We start from the raw sequence: 23,933 nt of genomic DNA, 5'->3' as shown, positions 1-23,933 counted from the left end.
TTATTATATCAATAATCAATGAATGTAGTTACGTCGTCAGTTCAATCGCGACGTGTCAGGAACGCATTCTCTGAATGGCCGAACTATAGCTGCACCAAAAGGGTCTACTTGTCTTATAAATAATTCTTGTTATAACTATGAATGTTGGTGTTATTCTTACAGATTTTTTAAATAAATATACATATATGTTATACAAATATTATTGATCTTAAGTACTATGTCTTAAAGGTACATGAGATTATATTATTAAGTTGGTCGTATTTTAAATCAATTGATGTTATTATGAATCTGTAAAGAGTGCACATTTTTCATTAAATAACATATTGAATATAATATCGATATACATTACTTACTTGTAAAATACCATATTTTCATAAATCGATATCAGAAAAATTGCTATTAATTAGTTCAAATTCGATGCCTGGATATTTTTACAGACACTACAAAAATATGAATAGTATATTATTCAAAACTTACGTTTAAAACGTGCTGTCTATTGTTAAGTGTGTGCTTCAATGTTATTTAGAGTCCTATTGCTAATTAAATGTCACATATTCCCCTACGGCGCTTAATACGACAACAATATACGTGAATTACATAAAATATGAATCATAACCAGATTAGTCATAGATAAAATTCGTACCGTAGAGACCACACGTTAGGGAAATGCCCTTTCAGCCAATAAAAAAACTGTATGGACAGCAGTACATTCTTTAGAGCAAAACTCCGTAAAACCCACGTTACCTGCATGCTTATTTAATAAGCCTGGAACGTTGGAGCGTTGTAAAATTGGGTAAAGGCAGATGCAATAAACTTAGAAGTTTATCCTTCTGAGGTGGCGGTGCTGAGGCTACTTGTGACCTGTATGAACCTGACCGTTTCGCCTCCGAAGCTGACCGCCGGACCTCAGAACTTGTGGCTGGTAGCGGGCTGTTCCGGCGGTGTGACGTTCATTCCCATATTATCGTACGAAAAATCTAATGTAGTATCTTCGGCTGGGTGTCGGTTACTAAGCGCTGTGCTGATCGTCTTAGGTGTTGTGGCTCCTTGACTCTTCTCCGTCTGTGATGTCCTGGTCTCCAGGTCTCGTGCGTTCAGAGGCTGTTGAGGTCGTTTCGCAGGTTCGGGGTTCCGTATCTCCAGTTTGAGTTCGTGTTTCGGTTTGGGCATTTCAGCGTGAGGGTTGTGGTGCGTCAAATCGTTTGGATACTGCTTCACGCGGTTCTGGAATTTGATTGAGAACCCTGTCAGAGATAATCGATCTGATTACTTCCTATTTGTTACAATGACGAAAAAATATTCGAGTCGTTTACACAAATGAAGATTCATTCTTAATGTAACGGTATCTAGAACCTCTTCAATGAAGTAATTCTTTCTTGGTAGGGTAACAAAATAAGTACAGTTGTATCTTACCTTAGCCGGCTGAAATTTTTGCTTGAGGTATCGCCAAGAGAACTTTCCTCGACAGACGATGATCAGAATGAGCACCAAGATGGCCAGAGCCACCCCGCTGATGATGAGAGCGGTCTGCGCTTGACGCTGCACACCTTCGAAATCAGAAGCTTTGTCAACCACCTTGCACCAACCATTTTATATCAGTAAAGGAAGTAGGTAATCAATTGCCTTCGCTTATGCAGTAGTGCTTTCGCTTGATATGCTTCTGCCAATATGGTAATTGCTAAAACTGCTTGTTTATAATATCAAGTAGATGAAGGCTTGATATAGCTGTACGCAAAGCATTAAAACTATCAAAAATATTCACATATGTTTTATTAAATTTAAATAGAGGAACTTCCATTAGATGAAGCTGGTAAAATAGAGTTACAATGTGATCGGCTTAGATTTACCAATCTCAGAATTCCATGGTCAAAAGTTTCCTGGGCAAAAGCTGTAACCTCTAAAACTAACCAACGCTCAGCTCGATTCAGCTAATAGTCGGCTGTCCTTCTCCTAATCGCCTCCTTCAACCCTCAAGGAATACACACCTGCATTGAGTTGTCTACCGTATTCCGTGCTTGCAATATCATTCTTATCTATGCGCCATTTGGAAATACAACTCTATGTTTACGAACGTAAGGTTCATAGTTGAATGCACTAACTCGACCGAAACAACATTTGTACAACTACGCTTAATGTTGTCAATGAAGAATAATAGGTGCGGGGAGGTAACTAAGGTACACTACTTAGTCCAGGCATTAGATGTCTGCCTGTTCTAAACATATAATTTATAGGGAAAGTTTAGAGCTCTGGTAACCAGCTGCATGTTACTCTGTACGATAATTGTGGATGACAAAGTGATGTATGTAATGTTGTTCTGTGTAGCTCAGCATGAATTCATTCATTCATTAGCAAAACTTGATCATTGAACAAACAGACGGCATTGGGCTTATTTTCGCCAACAATATTGAATTCTTCAAAACTTTACGGACATACATTTTCATGACTTTCATGAAAGACATATCTAAACATTTAGGTCGGATATAAGATGTCTTAAGAGTGTGACCAATAAAAAGATCAAACTAAGATAGGAACTATAAAACTGGACGAAAATATCAGTTGACATTTTTGTTCTGTTGTATAGTTCCTATCCCTCGCAATATCAAAAATTCAACTACTCGCATGATATCGAGTTTAAGAATCGAATCTGAGGGCACGGCAGTGCCCCAGCCAAGACTCGAGCAAAGCGGGCACGGCCGTACCATCTTTTCTCGAAGCGTTTCGCGGCTATTTTATACTTGACACAAGTACAGCAAAGCGTGATGGTAACTTTATTCAACATTCGCAGTAAACATGTCTACAGTCCAATTAAAGTCCTAAACTTGTATATTCGCAAGAAACTGCAAAAACTTATAATATCTATGAAATGCACAACACTATCCAACAGAATATCAAATGATGAAATTGTTTTTACTAGTTTTTATGTACAATTGGATTTGGTCGGTGAGCTCGACAAAGTCTCAGCTTATTCAATATTAACCCGACGAAGCGCTCAATTGGACAGAGAAAGGACATTCTCATATAAAACGCAGAAACCAATTTATATCTTGTTTAAAAGAAGATAAAGTTTTTCCATTTTTTGTGAGATAAATATTTATTTTTAATATCTCTAGGGCGAATTGTATTAGGTGAGTCCACGATTCACTAAAGGCCAAAGATTTAGACATTCGCTATGATTTTATTTTCTTGAGCCTCATTCAATTTTCAGGGCATAAAATATTGAGTTTATCTGCAGGTCCGTAAGAATAGCATTTTGTTTATCAGTGAGGATGTCTATGTATTTATATCGTTCATTGTCACTCGAATAGTGTTGACGGAATGTGTAATTAGTAATTAGTTTGTGGAGCAAGTACGTCACACTTAGCTGATAAAAATAAAGATTAAGGCAGGTTAACTCACAATTTTCGTCATTATGTGGTGACAAAGTCATTAACCCTTAGAGATATGATTGTAAGGGAATAACCCTTTTTTGATATAAAGGAATCGCAAAGCAAGTAATGTAAAATAAAGATGCAGGCAATCGCATAGGCTTAACGTAGGTACAAAGTAAAGGATAGACCTAGAAGTAAGTAAAAATAGATAGTTACCGCTTAAATCTCCAGTGGGGTGAGAATCTTCTGACCTCCGCATGTACCTCTGGTCGAGGAGGTAGCCTGAAAAATAAAAACAAGCAAAATTAGCAATCTAGCCATCTATTAAAAACAATTGCTAGACTAGTTTCCAAAAAGTTCTCAAAGCGTTAAGATGCATCTTTTCACACCAGCCAGTATTTTGGAAAAAAACTTTTGTCACAATTCCAACTTTTTTACTCATTCCAAAATCATTTAATAAGTGAGAAAAATGTTTTGTTTGTGTCGCGAACATAGACATAATATTAGTAAACAGGACTGCGCATATAAACCCAAAAAACGAGCCGAGTGAAACAGTTAGTACGGAGGCTGTCTGTCCCTTTCTAATAGGGTGACTATGAGATTAAGCTATGTGAGACAAATCCGAATTTGCTAAGATTATTAAACACAGATTAGTATTGAAGTTTTAACTTACGCAGTTTGTGACCTTAAGATACTAATAAAGGCTTTTAATAATTAGCGGAAATTAGCAGTATAAAAGCAGGAAGATTCGAAGTGAAGACTGTTTTTTTTGTATTTCTACTTCATATATGAGCCATTTCTGAGCCATTTATGTCGCCTTTCTTCATTTTTTGGGAAGCTATAACAATAGTACAACAGTTTTAAAATCCATCACCCATATTTTGACTCGTTACAAGAATTCATGGGCACCCTAGTTGTTTGGTTCACGAAAATGTTATTATTAGCTAACCTGTGGAACGATATATTGCAACCACCATAGGATTCACTTTTGCAAGTAGAAACGCAACACTTTTTCACCATTTTAATAGTTTAAATTGATTTAATACAAAAAAATATAAACAAAATTTTAAATGCTGATTACGCGCCAAGAATGTTCAGGGTTACCGCTAGAAAATAAAAAAAAAGCAAAATAAAAATTTATGTTGTTTATGTTTTAATAATAAATACGAATAAATTAATGCGATTGTTATTAATTTGTTGACTTATAATTGTTAAAATAAGATAAAAATATAAGTGATTCAATTGTTTTTGGGAAGACAAAACTTTTGATCACAACATTTTTTTATGCTGGCAAGGTGTTAGAAAGAGACAAACAGCCTCCGTTCGAACTATCCCTCTCGGCTCGGATTTGCCTCTGTGTATTATGCAACCAATTTAGTACCTTATTGCGTTAGAATAGAGTTCATTTTCGTAAATATATATTTTGAGCGTGCGCAATCTTGTTTAGTAATATTATATCTATGGTCGCGAAGAAATTAGAGATGGCAAAGACAATTGGTAGACCGAACAAAAAAGTTCTTATGTAAAGTATTCTAACTAGTCATGTAACTGAGAAAACTAATCACAAAAATATTTTGGCTCAGACATTGTGTGTAAGAGGTGTCGAATGACACTCTTTTAAAAATCTTTATTGTTTTAAAACACTCGGACGTGCACTCGGATTATTGTTTTAAAAGACTACTCGGAATCAATTTCTTCTCTCAGCTGACAGCTGTAGTATGTAGTAGTGCCAAAACATTATAGTGCTATTTTTCAAAAAAGTTTCCGACGCACACACAACAGAATTTAGTAAGACGGCAATTAGACCTATAGGTATATAAGTACCTATTGAATTTCTAGTCTCACTAGTTATAACAAACTACGCACTCTCTAAATAGCTTGAAGATACTAGAAGAATCCTTCAATTTAGATATATTTCTGATAAGTTTTGGTTTCGAGGTTCCGAAAAGATCTTACGGACGAATGACAGTAAAAATCTGATTCAAAATATGCCATTTAGGAATCTTCACTTTCAATGATATTTAGTACCTACCTATCTTGTACACATTGTCTGATTTAATTATAATATTACCAAAACTTTCGTTATCAACTCCCTAGCGGCTATTATACTTTAACTGGTGGCTACATCATCTGAGCTTTGTGCATTACTACATATAACAATTTCAAACCGCTTTAATATAAGGTAAATAATATATTTGTACTTATGTGAATATACGGTATGGAATATGACTTGATATCTGGGAAGAATTAGTCTATCAAAAGCATACAGGCCTAAAATACAATAAAAACTACGATTCGCTCCAAATGAATCAACAACAAAAAGGTCTCTGCGGTTCAGTTTTTTTACTCCGAGATAAGAATAACATAGGACCGGGTATAATGTTGACACAGCGCGGATGGTAAAAAATGTCCCAAGCAAACAATTAGCAGGTCTCGTCGTACCGACAGGTGCTTGCCCGGGTCACACACACAACCACACACACACACGCTCACAAAACACAGCTACTATCACTATTATATGTTTGATGAAAATTTTATAACAACATCCAGCCGTGCTTCGATAAATGAAAATATAACACCCCGTATTACATAAATTTTATCAAATAGAACATTTTCCTTTGAATTTCCATTGAATAAACTCGCAACAGATCCGATCAGAATCCGATGCTGATCTAAAAAGTGAACAGAGCACCTCTTTTGTTTACCGTAACAAGTTCATCGAAAGCTCCGCGTACTTAGCTTTGTTTACACGCGAATTAACTGAAAGTACGCATTTAATTGCATCGCGGCATATGTGACAAAAACAGATTACACTTGCTCAATTTGTAAACAAGGAGCCACCTGTATTTGAGCACACCGACGCTTCACTCACACAGAGACAGAGTTGCGATTGTGTGTGTTAGTTTGGTGGTGTGCGTGTCGTACCTGTCGGAATCAACGGAGCATGACTTTTATGGGTATTGTTACACCCCTTACCAATGATCGTATGAGTGCAGTATTCGAGTCCGTTATAACTCGCGATGTACGCAGCACAACGACCCATTCGACAAGGTCCCAGTAACTTGGTACAGGTATGCACCTGATACTTTAAAATTGTTCAAATGATACAAGCGTTGCGAACTTGCGAAGCGTCCGTATGCCAGTGGGAATGTTGAATAAACTTTTTGTTTATACTTTAAAGTGTCTTCAGAGTGGGAAATTCAATTTTCTTTCTATTTTTGACATCTTTTTTATTATTTATTTGGTGTTTTGATTGACCGGGAAAAAGGTTGGTAACAAGTAAACGGTATATTCGTTAGAGCTATGCAAAAAATAGTTTGATTTTATTTTGTGGTTAAACGCCTGAATTTCGCGAAGTGTATAATATACGAAGCATTATTAATGTCCGGTGCATATTATTCCGTACTCTAATGAACATCTTTATACTTACTATTTTTATTTTGACTTTGGGATTCAAGTGAATAGGAATATTATCATTGCTAAGAAGTTCATAATTTGCTAGACAACAAGAATAATAATTATCTGTACACTAGAACAACAAAGTACATTCTAAATGAGACTCATAATAATATAACTAGGAATACAAATAAAAGAAACCTTATTACATCCTCCCGGCTATCGGGATTTACAATACCTGTCTCAAAGAAACAGAACTAATAAATGTTTGCAGATAAGCCAGGATCAAAAGTTTTATTTCAAACTGAATAAAATATTGCAAGTTACAATGAGTGTGTTTTCTTTTATTATAATCATCTCTATTTCAATGGAACTGTTTTGTTTTTTTTTTTTTAGTTTCAGACCAAGACATGACTTTCCTCATTTTATTTGAAAATAGCCGCTGAATTCAAACAAGAACTTCAACTCATCATTGAAAGGGGCTAAAGGATTCTTCTCGTCTTGCAAAAAGGACAGATAGAAACGCGTCCATATTTATCTTTTCCGTAGTCTCAAAGCAATATTTACAGTCACAGCTAAACGATACACTAACAGCATCATAAAAATTACTATGTCACCATGTCAAGATCAATGTCTAAACAAGGAGCATAGTACTGCGTTCATAATTCTCAACATCTGCGCGTTACCATGCTACTGCCAGTATATACGTTAAGCCACTCTCACCAGAGATGCTTGACCTGAAACCTACACATTCTTTACCCGAGTGCAAGCAAGACCAACCTCAGTCAAACAGAGACGGCGACAACCGTAGGCGGTTTGCGGTCACGAAACTGGTTGTAAACTTTATTGTTTAATGATAACAGACTTTATAACTAAGACAACTGAGTGAATAATCGCCTGCTCACTCCTTAAGGCTTCTTATTATTTGTTCGTATTAGTCATCTTTATGGCCACAAGGATTTCCATCTGAAGGAAATACGTTTTAATCATTACTAAGAATTTTGGTCGCAGTTCAGAAAATATGCAAATTAATCAGCAAGGAAGCATGTTTTTTAATATTCCTACCAGTCTTTTACAGCCATACATACAAAAATAAATAATCAAACGTGACCACGTTTCTGCCATGTGACAAGATTCAATTTTTATTTCCGCGTAGTGAAAAATCTCGTGCATATCACTGATGGGAAACGTAGCAAACAAAATAATTACTTTTGCATATGTCCGTCCGTCAGCCGTATTTCTGCATATGACTGAGCAAAAAGAATTTTCACTTATCCGTGTAGCAATGAAATCTGCATGAATTCTGTTAAAAGGTTTGTTTTGATAGCAGAAGTACCTATAACATTTTAATTACTACGTCCCTGAGAGTGCTTCGGAGAATTCACTCAAATAACTCTTGATTATAATCCCCTTGCCGGTCTAACTTACCTTGACATTCTTTGATGCACAATCCAGCATCGAAGTTATGGCTGGTCTTGTTGCAAACGATGTTGCAGGGTGCACAGCGGTTGGTGTCAGGAGAGCAGTACTCTTCAAGCTGGCACAGCAGCTGGCCACATCGGATGCCATCCAGAGTCAGCTGGGCGGTTGCGGCACCCGCCACCGCTAGGACACACGCTAGACTCGACATGGTTGATCTGCAAAGATAAAGATTATCATGAAAATATGTTTTTAACAAAGCCAAAAACTCTTCAATTGACTTCACAAAAGATTATTACTGCCTTCCACGACTTAAAATAAGTGGAAGGGAAGTGGAAAATAGTGGACCAAACCCCAGCACTAAACCACTATTTTAATTCTCCCATTGCTGTTAGAAAACTGGGACACCTACAGTTGATCAGTTTCCGTAATGATCATAGCCTTTAGATTATTTTTTTGTTCCAGCACTGCAAAGCCACGACATACTTTGCTCTTCTGAGAAATATTGATCGAAGAAACATCAAAATAGAAAAGTTAATAATGGTAAAGTAATATAAGAAACAGAAAACAAAACGTACAAAGAAGATAATAATATTCTCTAACGGCTATAGACAGGTGGAAAGGGGAAAGGCGCTTCAACTCGAAGATAATACAAGCTTTAGAAATAGAAAATATATTACTATTTACTATGCATACAATATGATTAATTTCAGTGAATTAATGAGAATTAAGTAATTACATTTTGTCACAAATGGATATTTTATTTATTTAAGATTATTTTGTTTGAAGTGTTTACGTAGAAGAGCTATTTAGGTTTATGAAACAGAAAATAATCTTACCAAAGTCAGTCTGGCTAATAATAAATATTCCCAAGCTGAGCCTAATTAATATTTAAAAAAAAAATAACGCAGTGTACATACTTGGATTTAATTCCTCCCTGCTACACTTTCACGGCAAAATACGACAGTATGAAATCAATAATTAATAACAAAAGCGCCTAACTGACAAGCTTGTATTATAAAGTACAACGATAATGCAGTTAATGCAATATTTAAAACTTTAAAGTAAAGATACAAAGAGAGCTTAGTTAATGGAGACGCAATTATGACAATATGGCTTATGGTTTTATGTCTTACTAGTCTTCAAAGCACGGCCCATCTATTTTAAATGAGCTCATTAACAATGACTAATTTGCTAACGTAATAGAATATGACCATTATATTGAGCCAGTGAGTCTTATACAAAAACTATTGAGTAATAATCTGGAGGGCTCAAAGTAACATACATTCGAATCAGTTATATATTCAGAGCATCTGAAGGTTTGAATCCCATGATAGGCTTAGCGTTGGCGGGAATGTTTTGTGGAAATACTCAAGGAAAGCCTATAAAGAATTGACTTTTATATGTAGGTAGATGAAAAACTTGCTTATACTGCTTTTCTTGGAGATAAGAAATACATATGTAGGGTTTTAAGACAGCGAAGGCAGTATTACTGACCACAATTATTTTTATTAAGTATATTTACAGCACTGCTAAGAGCGCTCTTTGAACATTGAGATACCTCAATGAAATAAAATTCACCAAACATGAAGCACATTATCTTTAAATTCAACAACCTATCCTCAAGATTAGCGTGATCAAACGAATTTCCTCAAAGGACTATCAGTATGCATAGATATACACATAGGTGAATCGTCGAACACCTGGTTGTCACATCATAATACATAGTTAATAATTCGAACGCACTTCTGCACCCCTTGTATCTGAAAGCTCCTTCTATATAAACTTCATTTACTTGCAGATTATATTGGCACAGTATTAGCATAAGTTATTTACCCCGACTTGCAAGGATAAGTGGCAGAGAGATGAGACTAATGCATTTAATACTAGAATAATAATCAGATTGTACTTGTTCTCGCGAATAATGAGCTGGTGTGAGGCAAAGAATAATGTTTTCCTACTAGAGAAGTATCTAATATCATAAATGAGAATTTATTTTTTGTCTATGTTATTTATATCATTTTACGTTTATTAAACTGTAACCATTTGTATGTCTTATGTACTTGCAACCTATGTAGAGAAGATTAGAGGCAGTATTAAACTGTGTTTGATCGTGAATTAGTTCTTTCAGTTGGCGTGTAATGCTGCGGGAAACAGCCAGTGATGCAATATCACCGGGTTCGTATGCTAAGCTTACATCCTTTTTGGTGTAGAAATAGAAATCTATTAACCTTCTTTGATATTACTCAATACAATCACAAAATACCTACGTTTCTGTACTCTACATTAAAAACTTAACTGTTTGTTATAAGAGTAGTCGAAAAGTATTAAATAAATACTATTAAAATATCGTTTTATTCTATCTACTGACCCGTCAATATACATACACGAATAATAACACGATACGTTTGTTTTGCCAAGCTCTTCCATTTTGATGGAATACGTCATGTTAACGTGGATATCAGAATGATATTTTTATACAATTTTTGCATATTGTAACTACATATTAATTAATATGTTAGTAACCATTTAAATAAGATATTAAAAATTCAGTTTCGGCCTCACTAAACTTAGTTGAAACCATGTACATTATTTTTTGTTATTTTATTTTCTTTTTATGTAACCATTTTAAGTTAACATATGTAGGTTTCATCACAAATTGTAAAAAGTAATGTGGTCTGTAGGTTAATTCCTTCTTTCAGGCACATTTAGCAGACTCTTATTGCTGTTACATTTCAAAGAGTGAATGAATATTGAAATAAACAGAAATAACAAGTTCAAAATCCACATTTAATTGCCATCGTTTTCAGGTATCAAATGCAACTTCAATGTGAAGCTCGTCATTTTGTATGTTTTATGCTGGGGACCGACTGCCGACGTCCAACCAATATAAATAGACATTCATTGGTTTACGAACAGAACAAATATTAAAATGCACTCTTGCCTTTGACGAGCGGTTGTCGATGACTCATCAAAGTGCTTTACGCTTGTATAACTCACACTTTAATAACAACTTTTTACAGTTGGCAAAATTTTTTTTTTTTTTTGGTTGTCAGCAGACGCAAAGGTCTGCCAATTTATTTGCTCTGATTCAATAACTACTTTTTTTTAATATTTATAAACTCTTTCACGGGGTATATTTCGTTTGTTTGTTTATTCAGAATCAATATTTGCACATCGGGTAGTCAGCCAGTAAGTCTGACACCAGTCTAACCAAGGGGTATCGGGTTGCCCGGGTAACTGGGTTGAGGAGGTCAGATAGGCAGTCGCTTCTTGTAAAGCACTGGTACTCAGCTGAATCCGGTTAGACCGGAAGCCGACCCCAACATAGTTTGGGAAAAGGCTCGGACGATGGATGGAATATTTGCACATCGCAATAAAACCGAAGTACACTTGTAATTAAATAGAACAAGTTATTGAGGAATAACCAGAACGCTTTACGTTACGGTAATGATAACTTTATTTGTATCATTAAGGGTGCCAATAATCTCTACCATTTCTCCTTATCCGTTTTACGCACGACGTTACTACGTCATACGCATCATACTTCGTTAGAAAAAGCTGGATTAGTAATAGCAAGAATTAACTAATAGTCACACTAGTAAAACATTACGAACGGCTGCATAAAAAAAATCTGACACTTCCTTAATTTTTTTTTAAATAGTAACCGTTTTGTTCCTCAAAACAATAGTAAAACGGTTAAGGTACCGATGGAAAAAATATTCAAAAAGGCTGGCCGTACTTTCGCTGCATAGTAAGCACGATGAGTCATGCTTCGTTTAGCTATGCAAGTTAAGTAACTCGAAATAAAATGGCGGTTAAGTACACCTTCAGGTAACAGATGTATGTCTTTTGTATTATTTTTTCTATCTAAGCATTGTTAATGCGTTATTTATTTGGGAAGGACAGGTACTGTGTAAAAGAACTATGAAATAATTCCTTGTCACATAAATAAATGGCTATCATTTCGTTTTAAGAGGACGAATTGGAATTTTTGGTGCCAAGGATCTCAATTTTTCTCAGTAAATACAAAACGGATCAAAATACAACTTGGTTACCTGAAAGTTCATGATATAAACCTTATTTTGTTAGACGTAGAAACATGATTAGGTAACTTTTATAACAGAGAAAAATATATCAAACATACCTCTTTTTAAAAAGAGATTCACATATTATGGGCAAGCGGGACCGATTTAAGCCTCTTAACTTTTTTAGTAGTTGAGTATATACATACTCTTTAAAATTGTAGAAGGAATTTCTATCAAATTATCATTTCTAAATAATAAAATTACAAAACCATTTTGTCGCTTACGACTTTTAGTTATAAGCTAGCGCGCGTATTGTTATCCTCGCCCCGCTCAGACGCTCCGACCCCTTTTGGCGCCTTAGATGCGCGTACCGGTTATGGAATTATTGTTGACCAATTCGTCGCCTTAATGCTATCTTTTGCCCGTTGTTTCAAAATCTGCTTAGTGTCAACATCGGCCTAGCCTACCTACTACATTGAAGTCGATTTCTAATCTAACGTGATGAAGCTGAGCATCAGTGTTGTACATGGAGGGACTGCCTCTATTGATTCAGTTATACACTTAGACTTACTTATGAAAAAAATATATTAAAATGTGGATATTATTAATATAAATAGCTGACTTAATTTTTCTCATATTTTTAAATACCGAATAAAAGAAATATAAGAAAAGAGAATGCCTATTTCGAATTAAAATTAACATTGTAAAATGCGTAACATTTTACAATGTTAATTTAAAATGTTACGCATTTCACAATGAAAAAGAGCGAAAAAATACAAATATTATCACTTTCTTTCTTAAAATTATCGTGAATTTCATGTGTGAAAAAACGGTTTTGATTAACATGAATAAACTTATGTAAGTAATGAACGATTTTTTTTTAATAAATGCCTAACTGACGACATCTATATTCAAATTTATAGTTATTTTTAAAACAGATAAATATTATGTAGACATCTGATTCTGCGCAGTAGGTATTTACGAACTTTAATGAATGAGTCATAGTGTATGTGTTTTTTTAAGACATAATTATACATAATCTGTCGGAACCGGTTTATTTATACGTATTACAAAAACTGTCAATTTTACTTCACATTGATCAGTCTCTTTAGACTGACATTGTTACATATTTCCGTAAAATTTAAATAATACGTAGGAGATTGTTGAACGAAAATAAGTAATTTACTCTTAATTCACAAAACAAAATGAAATTATCACCTGAAAGCAAACTATTAGTCACATCACAGAGTATTAGGTTGATACACAGACACAGTTACCTGGCCAAACAAATACGTAGAACCTTCACAGAACATGCCACATACACCACAATGTCTTCAGAATAAACTTTCAGGGAGGAAATAACGGCACAAACATTTTACACGATTTACTCATGATTGTATTTGAACTCATTTGTTCTGAATCACAAGCGTACTGTTTAAGTTTTTACTATCGTTGCTAGGCAACAGGTATCAAGTATGCCTTGACTAATCCATACCAAAGCAGTTGTAGTGGATGCTCCATTTTCCATCGACCTGAATATAATATCTATCTATTGTTTAACTTATTAGAGACAGGAATTTAACATTACCTGTATGAGGCTATTGTCAAAATTGTATCTCTAGGAAGTAAATGAACAAACAGACAGAATGAATGAATGAATTGGCAGTTGAAATACTAACTAATGCCTAACCGACTTGATAATTCCGTGTTAGCTCGAATACCATTTGTTCCCGGCCTTTGTTACTTTAATGAAAATGTAGAGAATACAGGTATTACTACGAAAATAGTCGCTAATGAAATAGTGCATACACTTAAACTTCGTTGAAATGATACATACGTCTGACTATCTAATTCATGTATGGTTTCATTAATTAGTGCTACCTGCATTGTTGACTCAAAATCAGTAACAGAAATTCAGAATTCAGAGTAGAGGATAACAAACAAAAGATAATTAATATTTCCTATGTAACGAATATTTTATTGCTTTATTCAAAGAAGCAAGTCCCGTTCAACTATTTTGTTTAACATTAATGCAACTAAACAAAGAAAAATCGCAATACCAACGTAACAAGCAAAGTTCTTGCAACCGACACAAGTTCATAAACATCGCGTGAAGAATTTAAAACCATAAATAAAGTCGAGTGTGCACTGACAGTTCAAGCTGTTTATTATTCACGCATCAATCGCTCCAGTCACAGTTGAAGACTAAGCCTTACAGATGTAAAATTGGTTCGGAGAGCAAGAGCGTACCTAACTAAGATTGATTTGAGCGGCTTCCTGTTCGTCGGAATTTCGCTGAGTATGTAGCTCGGGGATCTAAGATCGTTGTGCAGAAAATAGGGAAAGCCTTGAAAAGCACTTCGCAACTCAGCATATCTCAAAGAAAAGTTTATAGGAATCTCCTGGAATCAATAACATTTTCTGTTGGCATTACAAGTGAGTTGGAAGACTTCTAGTAGAAAGTAGTGTCTAACCTCGGGTACAAAGTTTGTACATAGATTCTAAGGAAGAGAGCACAATATGTGAATTTCCCGGAAAGTTTGAGCTGAAGAATTCAGTATATTTTATTAAAAATGCAGATATAAGCTTGTGTTGACCGCGAGCTGTCTGCGAATCCGTGTCCCAATCCTTTCCTTTGAAATATCCATTCCATTGTGTGGTACGGAATCCGAGCCAGGTGTCAGCCTTGTGTGGCCTTTTCGTTTTGTTAATACTTCAATATTATAATGCTATGGGATTATTTTAAAACACTTATATTAGCTTACCTTGTAACTATAAAATCTTGGAATCTTAATTTGACCCACTTCCCGGTCTCCAATTAGGGTGAAATTTTTCACACGCTCGGAGTTCTATCCTGTGTAGCTTAAAATCATCATTACAAATAATATCCAATATCCCCAAAATGGCAGACTGGCTATTTGGAATCCATGATATGGGTATCAAATGAAAGGGTTTGCTTTCAGGAATACGAAAAAAGTATAAAATAAAATTAATAATTCGGACATTTAGTTTGATGAAAGAAAGTGTGGAGTGTTTTGTCCAAAAAGAGTAAAGATTACATAAAGGCTCCACGCTTTCTTTCTTCAAATTAAATGTCCGAATTATTTTGTAATATTTTAAACGCGTGTTTTTTAGTTTTTTTTTTTTTTCATAAATGAAAATAGGAATACATTCCTAATTATGCGTTAGAATTCCAGAATTTATTTGAAAATTAGATATATGTATACCTCGCGATCGAGAGCTATAGATGGAAGACTAAGGCGGGAGGCCTTTGCCCAGCAGTGAACTAACAGGAGATCTGCTTTTAAATATCTGCTTTTAAATTTAAAAAAATGGAATACGAATACAATTTGATACATAAATTTTGTTATTATGTAGTAGCTGCTACTCACCTAACTGCTACATACTTAAGTGCCACAGAAAAGAACATGTTGATGTTATGTCTTAAGATCCAAATTATTTCTCGGTATATTTTGACAACAAATAGGCGTCGTTGAAGGCGTGTGTATAGTATTTGGCTAAACGTGACACGATTGGTATGTAATGATCTAAGCGTGGATCACCTTGAAACGGAGGCGCGCGCGCACGTTCGCCGTGCATCCTCTCAACGGAATTACTTGAATGTACTTACTTATATTAACATATTATATAGTTATTTACCAGCTAAAATAATATATTACATAACCGTAGTTGATTGCCTCTTTTGCGTTGTAAATTCTGTATGGATAAAAAGGTAGCTTAACAGCACAACCTTCGTAAACAGTAATTAAAGTTACAAGAATAAATAGCTCTCCATTGCTATCACGGGTTTGCCTTGCGAATATATACGTTCATATTTTCCAACAGCATTTTTAACAGAATCGTCTCGTAAAGGTTTACAATTACGTACATTATCAGCGTCAGCCGTTATCTGGCATTGACGAACAACCCCGCAAGCCGCACGTTTGAGCTAACAAGGCCGGATTCGTCATCATCAAGCGTGACTGCAAGAAAGCGACGCTTCGAAGGCGCCTCCAAACGCCCACACCACCTTATTGTTTCCCTCTCATTGGTATGCACCTAATACCTTCATGAGTGTCTCAACCCGATCCTTGTATGTCTCACAATCATATAAAAACCCCCAAAGAAAAATCAACTCTAACTCAAAAAGATAAGATTCTAATCTGCACTATTGTTGGCAAAAACAAGAAGTGCAAGCGAGATAAAAAGACACTAAGTTGCTCTATGGATAGTACGTAATATTGTACGTTGTACAATATAAACTGTGGTTTGTAGGTAACTTATATTTCATGCATTGGATGCATGTGTTATCGATTGACGGTTTTCCCAAGACCTGTCCGCCTCGACGTAAGTTACAAATTGCTTTGTTTCGTTGGCGAAAGTAGGTATCTATGTTAGGTTTATTTAAAATGCAATCAATACTCCGCAGTACCTATTTCTAAAGGCGAATATTCAAAGAAGTTTTAAGGCGTTACACTCTTTTAAAAAGAAAATAGGGTTAGTAAAAAAGCTGGGTCGAAACAAACGACAAATACAGTTTGAATGTTTATTTTTTATTTAAATATAATAAAGGGGACAAAGCGAGCTGAATGGAAAAGCCTAAAACAAATTGAATGCACCAATATGTCATCGCTTGAACGAGTATGAGGCCGGATATGATTGGGACATACTGTCCTGGCCCGGATATTACGCCGAGCTGTCTCAAATGCTATTTGCTGTTTGCTCACCTGCCGGGATAACACGTTTTCATAAGGCTTTTGAATAAAACTTCATTTATTTCACTGTTTATGCGGGCAGCGAACGTTTGGTCGAAACAGTAAATATTTAAAATTTTCCATTTCCCAACTACATCGTGCAAATACTGGCGGGTAATAAGTTGCTCACTCGATGCTCAAAATTGTATTTTTTGGTTGTAAATATTCTGGGTTTAAGCATGGTTAAGTGGTTTAAGCACATAAAAACGTGCATTTTTAGTTTTTTATTTATTTATTAATATCGCGAAATACTAAAACAAAATATGTACATTTTCAATTACAATTACGTGACATTCTTTTGTGAACATTGCACTATTTATTCACAACTACCGAAACCACGGTTTGTCCTCGATATCTAAAGAACCTAAACTCATTTTATCACAATACAGCTCCGGGGAATAGCGTAGCTTTCTACCAGTGAAAGAATTTGCACCAATCTGATCAGTAGTTGCAAAGACACTCCGCAGACGTGTTAACAATTTTATTGAGGTTTATTTGCATATTACTTTACCTACTGAATTGAGACGACAAATAAATACGCTGGTTCGAAAATATTGGAAGTTATATTGACTGATCATCTGTCTAGCCTTTTCCCAACTATGTCGCCATGCCGTCAGTTGAAATTAAAATTTTGATGACGCCTTAGCCACAAATATTACTATTAATAGACATCTTACTTCCCTTTATCTTAAAACACTGTTACACTTCCCAAATGCAGAATAACTTATAGTCGCTCGTTCTGAGCATTTAAAATTCCGAAAATCTGTTTCACTGTGTGAAAAAAAAACGTACAAACTCACTCTTATTACACGATTCCCGTTTATGAGAATGTTGAACGAAAATATTGTTACATCACGTCGCGTCGACTCTTAAAAAAACAATCGTAAAATTCCAGTCATTCAAAAGTTTGTTTAATAATATTATCACAGCCACTTGTTAAAATGTTAAAACGGAACTATACTGATATGGCAGAAAATCACAATTACCTTTAATAAGTTTTTTGAGTCATAATATCATCCACCTGTGTCACTATTTCATTAAAAACACTATTTACTATATTACTCTTATATGACATGTAAGTACATACCTACAAGGCAGATGTTTATCTCGGACTCCATCAATCTCTTTCTAAACTTGTGTGTCTTCCATAAGTGTAACACCATTTTTTTATTTAAAAAAAGTAGTAAAAAAACTTCATACAAAATTTAAAATTTAATTTGAATACTAAATCTTTATAGACTTCTAACTTATAAAAAATATTTTTGAAAACTGACTATGTATTTATCAGTGCAAGCGTCCGTCCTCTCTAATAAGTCCTGCATTTGTTGTTAGTCAAACAGCCTAGTATTACTTAACCCTAGAATTACGTTGCCCGGCTACCAAGCAGTAACATCAAGTATGGATGTCCAACATAATATTGACTATTTATTATTAGACTGATCAATAAAATGCACTACATTGTACGTACACTGGCTTACATTCGACTGACCTGAATTCGAAACAAGTCAAAGTTAAAATGTAGATAATTTAAATCGGTCACCAAACACCTAATTTCTGTATTTGAAATTGATGCCTATGTTCAATGAAAAATCGCATTGTTTTTCAATGTCATTTGAACATTTGCTAATTTGCTTAAGATAATTAGTTAGGTATTCTCTAAATAGCTTGATTGAAGTTGGCAGACACCTTTTATGAAATTCTTAGTATTTTGTATTAGGCCTCCGAAATGGATTAACTTAACAGGTTCTTTATAGGACTCAACGGATATCCATTAGTAAAATACATTTTGCCTTCTATTTCCATAATTAGTTACAGCGAAATTTGGAATGTTTGGTAGGAAAGTCTGTATCATAAAATTATAAAAAAAAAAAAAAACAGAAAACATAGCATATTCGCGCTTCCTGTGATCGATGCAACCTCCCAAAGTTTAACTGTTGTCTAAAAACAGATCTGAAAATCACCTTAATTCCTTATCCTTTGTCTTCCTACACGAAACCTTTAAGCGTCGAGGCAGACTTAGGTGTTTAAATATTTCAACGGCATTGTAACGTCAGCTTGTCTGAAGCGAGTTGCGTGATAGTCATGTCAGGTACCTACAGTACTGATTTACTATTTAATGTGATAATGACAGGTGTATTTTCCGTAAGTTGGACTTAAGACTTCATTAAGGAATCATGTCATGAATCTTACTGCACTTAAGAACATAGATACCTATACCAACATCAATGTTTGCAATTCGAGTTGTGTAATCTAGAAAGACGTTTCAATCCCTCTGAATACCAAATTCCAGTTAATCCCTCCACCTTAGCTTAATAGACTGGCAGACCGACAGACATATGCCATACCCAAGATCGATACAGAATCGTATCTTAAACCATTGTTCCATGGAGCACACTATCCAGTCTAAATAATAAAGTCCCTTTGTCTAGAACCTGACAGTTCTGGAAATAGCTCAGACATTAAAACGACACTGAGAAAAATCTGTGCTTCGTGTATTAAAAATTTAAATGGTGCGCCAAAGTTTTCATGCTTGTCACCCAGTTTTTGGGTTCCGAAAGGATTTTAAAGCAGTCTTCAACGATAGTTTTCAATAAATAATCAATAGGTACCGAGTCTGGTTCATTATAGAAGTATAAAGTGTATGTTATTTGTGCCTACTTAATCGTTTATGAAAATTTTAAGCCAACATATTGGGTATTGAAAATACAAGGAAGTGATAAAAGTAAATACTACGCAAGCTCACGTTTATGTTTTAAGCCTGAACCTGTCAGAGATTTGTTGCTTGTCTCAAATCTTTTTCAGCATGTTGTGCGTTATTTAAAATAGTGTAGCTGAGCATATAGCTGCGGGCCAATGTAACCAGAAATTAATATAAGCCATTATCAAATTGTTTCACAACGCTCCTTTCAAAGTTTCAATATAATCGAAGAGCTGGTACTGCCAGCTGCTAATTCTCTTTTAAGCCAAATTGTGGATGTCTTTACGAAAAGTCTGTTATAAAAAAAGTGTCGCTGAAAATCATGAACACAAGAATCAATAAATGCTGTCGCAAGGCACAGATTGTTAATACTTAGAATTTCTAATGAATACAATAGATCGTCGATATTAATCGCTTCTGGTTTATTGAATGCAGCTAAATAATAACTTGCAGACCATAACAGTACTCGACAATGCGTTGCCTTGCAATCTGATGTCACAGTTTCTTAACAAAGCCTGGTCATAAAAACTGCGCCAAGAGGTTGCTGATAGTTTCCCGAGAAATGTGCGAATTAGTCACCTTCGAGTTGCTCGGAATATCACAAATGAATGATCATGAGACGCTAAGTTACTTTTCTGAGAAGCTGTTAATTTAAAAGCTTACTTTAATTTCACCAATGTAGCAGATATACAACGTACATCAATTTACTTAATAACAGTCTGATAAGAACTTATGCACATTCGCAAATAAATAGGTAATAATAATACAGCCACCATAATTATGTGGTAGCTAAGTCTGCACGTACCTGTGAGAAAATATGTTAGTGTTTCCTTCACATTGTTATCAAGTTACTGCGGCAAAACTAAGTAAAATTGATTAAGTATCTCACCTTACAACACTGCCGACATTATGCCTCGTACCAAACAATCACAAACACTGAGCAAAACTTTCTAAATTTAAAAATTCGAACGCTGTTCGAAGCCTTTGCAGGCTCGCCGGCCAATCGCGGAGGTGGGTGACGGAATGTGACTCTTGCGCAGGTAGAACCGCTTGTGTTTGTGATTTTACCTGTGTGTGCGTGAATATAGTTACTATAGTGTAACGATATGCCTTTGATAATGTGTGCGACGTGGCGAAACATTAAACTCTGACGTTTTAAAAACTTCCGAGTCGCTTGGATAGGTCTCATCGAGCTGTGAATCTGAAATGATTGTTTTTTTTGTAAATAGATAACATGGCGTACCTGCCTGTGTGAATATTCTAGCGGATATTATGCAACATGAAGACTGCTATAGGTAAACATGCCTTGGGTACCTCGGGTCCTGTAACTCTTAAACAATTCAGGACTGCAAGTTGTCGATATCTATGTGAAAGGACGACGCGGAAGCATTTATTTGATATATATATATCTCATCATTTATTTAACTTTGACCACGGAATAAATAATAGCACAAGTACAGCAATTTCATGGCCATATCAACTTGACCGATACCCTGCACCACTGCACGAACATTTATTATTCACGAGGCGAAGTTTTAGCAAACTAAAACTGATTAAAAATTATTTGCGATCATCTATGAGCCAGGAACGCTTATCGCATATATTTATTTTTATTTTAAATCCTACATCACAGATTACTGTAATGGTTAGGTACCTACAGCGCCATCTTAACCGATGGTGCAGGGTGTGCGCATGACCCGGGCGCCTTGCTCGGTCTCAGGGGCGCCACGGGACGCCCCACCACCAGGAAATTTCGATGAAATTACATTTCGATACTGACAAGCAAAGTTTCTAAAAAAGTCGCCTTCGCTTTGTTTGATTGATCATTTTGATTATTTTTTACTTTTAACATCCTCCAACTAAGTGAAAAAATTCTTGCTCGCTACGCTCGCGGCTAAATGACAACGCGGCTGTTTTTCTGATTATTTATTATTTTTATTGACTCGGTCGTCGATCATTGATTCAGTCTCTAATCACGTTTTCTTTTTATTTGTACATAATTCCCAGTTTAATTTGTGAGTCTTCAAAAAAATAATTTAAAAAAATTCGCGCTCGCTACGCTCGCGGCTACTTGTTGCTTTACAATGTCCTTTATCAGGTACTTTTGTGTCGCGGGCTCAAAAAATTTCGCGCTCGCTTCGCTCGCGCAATATTATACATGCATTGCCTCAATGACTTCATAAGTCAAGTCCACACTACCTTCACTTTTATAAGTCAAATCAAATGTAGTAAAAAATATATATTTATGGAGTCTTCAAAAACAAAAAAGTTTGCTTGCCGCTTGTTACAGCGCTTTTTTAAACGAATTAACTTTTTGTGTCCCAAATTAAAAAAATTGCGCGCTCGCTTCGCTCGCGCTGCTTTTTACAATTACATCGTTCTGTCTCGACTTTCATAACTTAGACCGCCAACAGTTTGAGCCTACAATGAATTGGTTTGAAGTCCTTTACCTACCAAATAGTGCACTTCATTCGAACGTTCTTATTTATATTCCTTGTAACTACTCTAAGTACTTCAGTACATAGATGGCGCTTGGGTGATGATTGCAACCAGGCGCTACAAGAGCTAGAGACGGCCCTGCCTGCCTACATATTGATAGCTAAGATTATATGGATGATAAAGGTGAAAATAAACATAAGTAGGTAATAGGTAGGCGGGGCGGCATTTTGCAGATTTTGCCCCGCCTAAAAAAAATTGAAGATCCGGGGCTGAATAAAGGCTATATTAGTGTTTCTTTAATTAATTTTAGGTCATCTATATACCTAATAAAGAAAAACATTTTTTTGTTTGTTCGTACAGTTACTACGTTTAGGGTACTCTGCAGTCTACTGACCCGATTTGAAAAAATCTTCCGCGGTACCCAGACTATCCCCAAGTAACATGAGCATTTTAGGTACCTAGGTACAAACGAACAAACTTTTCCCTCTTTATTATAATAAGTACAGAAGGCCATCCTCCGAGCCTTTTTCCCAAACTATGTTGGGGTCGACTCCTCTCGAGTATGAGGGCGCGGGTTCGATTCCAGATCAGGCAAATACCAATGCAGCTGTTCTAATTCTAGTTTGTATGTACTTTCTAAGTATTTCTTAGACACCAATGACTGTGTTTCGGGTGGCACGTTAAACTGTAGGTCCCGGCTGTCATTGAACATCCTTGGCAGTCTGACACCAGTCTAGCTAAGGGGTATTGGGTTGCCCGGGTAACTGGGTTGAGGGAGTCAGATAGGGCAGTCGCTCTTTGTAAAGCGCTGGTACCCAGCTGAATCCGGTTCGGCTGAAAGCCGACCCCAAAATAGTTGGGGAAAAGGCTCGGAGGACGACTAATTGAGCTTCAGTGTCGGGACAACAGCTCGAGTCTTCAGATGTGGAAAATGTTTCTGGGCTTTCCTTAGATTATTTGGGGCCAGCACAAATATTAACGAAGGAAGGTCACTCTAACTGATGTATAACCACCACGCGAGTAATCCCGCTACCTTGGAAAAATAACGCCAAAGATATATTTTAAAAACTTAATAAGACGGTATCAATGCAATTTAATTACAGCACCACCTAGCTGGTTTCCTCGCGAACTTATTTGATCGACACAGCTTAAATGAACGCCCTCTGTTATATTTTGCTGGAACCACAAGCCATATTGAAGATGCTTGCCTGTGTAAAACACTAAGTGCAATAGTAATACAAATAGGAATGTACAGATGGCGTTAAATTAAAAAGTGTCACCTATCACATTCGTCCTGTTATATTCTTTTAGTTTTTGTTACGTAATTTTAGAAAACTGACCATGAATATAGAGCAGTAAGCCGTAAATGAAACGCACTTGACTATGCTGTCCGCCCACGTAAGTCTTTTTCTGGGACAGATATCCAGGCCTATTTTAGTCCCAGGACTATTATGACTAGGATCTTCTGGCAGACTTTATAAGCAGCGTGTTCATCAAACGCAAAACTAGATAATACTTCTAAAACCAATTCTCATGCAAAAATTCAGTCACCGATTATTTATTGGACGGGCAGCCTTCGAAGTTCACAAGATTATCTATTGCGAGCAGGTATAGTTCGGCCATTCAGAGAATGCGTTCCTGACACGTCGCGATTGAACTGACGACGTAACTTTGCAATGGCGTTGCAGTTACGATAAAAATATTTTTGCTGGTTGTTTACCGTTTTAACAATTGAGGAGCATTAAAACAACATTATTAATGAATGTTATAATTTTGTGCCAAACTGAGTGTCAAATAACTTGGTAAACAATATTTTTCTAAATCTATACTG

General features: G+C 35.7%; 1 protein-coding gene across 2 annotated transcripts in view; it reads right to left on the bottom strand.

Annotated features, from left to right (window-relative positions):
- LOC124644751 (protein grindelwald) overlaps window positions 1-20,689 on the bottom strand; it is a 30,245-nt gene extending 9,556 nt beyond the window's left edge. The window contains exons 1-5 of one of the 2 annotated variants that reach the window (XM_047184272.1): window positions 20,553-20,689; window positions 8,193-8,401; window positions 3,585-3,650; window positions 1,414-1,547; window positions 88-1,224 (exon numbers count right to left, since the gene is read on the bottom strand). In XM_047184272.1, coding sequence (XP_047040228.1) covers window positions 907-1,224; window positions 1,414-1,547; window positions 3,585-3,650; window positions 8,193-8,394 — 720 coding nt within the window. In that variant the 5' untranslated portion in view covers window positions 8,395-8,401; window positions 20,553-20,689 and the 3' untranslated portion in view covers window positions 88-906. Of the gene's footprint in view, window positions 1-87; window positions 1,225-1,413; window positions 1,548-3,584; window positions 3,651-8,192; window positions 8,402-18,052; window positions 18,078-20,552 lie in introns of those variants that run through there. The other variant, XM_047184273.1, reaches the window with a different exon arrangement.
- Between the last annotated feature and the right edge of the window lie 3,244 nt (window positions 20,690-23,933).

Source organism: Helicoverpa zea, chromosome 31 (assembly GCF_022581195.2).
Source record: "Helicoverpa zea isolate HzStark_Cry1AcR chromosome 31, ilHelZeax1.1, whole genome shotgun sequence".
Taxonomy (NCBI): Eukaryota; Metazoa; Arthropoda; class Insecta; order Lepidoptera; family Noctuidae; genus Helicoverpa; species Helicoverpa zea.
Note: the sequence above shows the minus strand (reverse complement) of the source record. Positions and strands in the feature narration are given on the sequence as shown.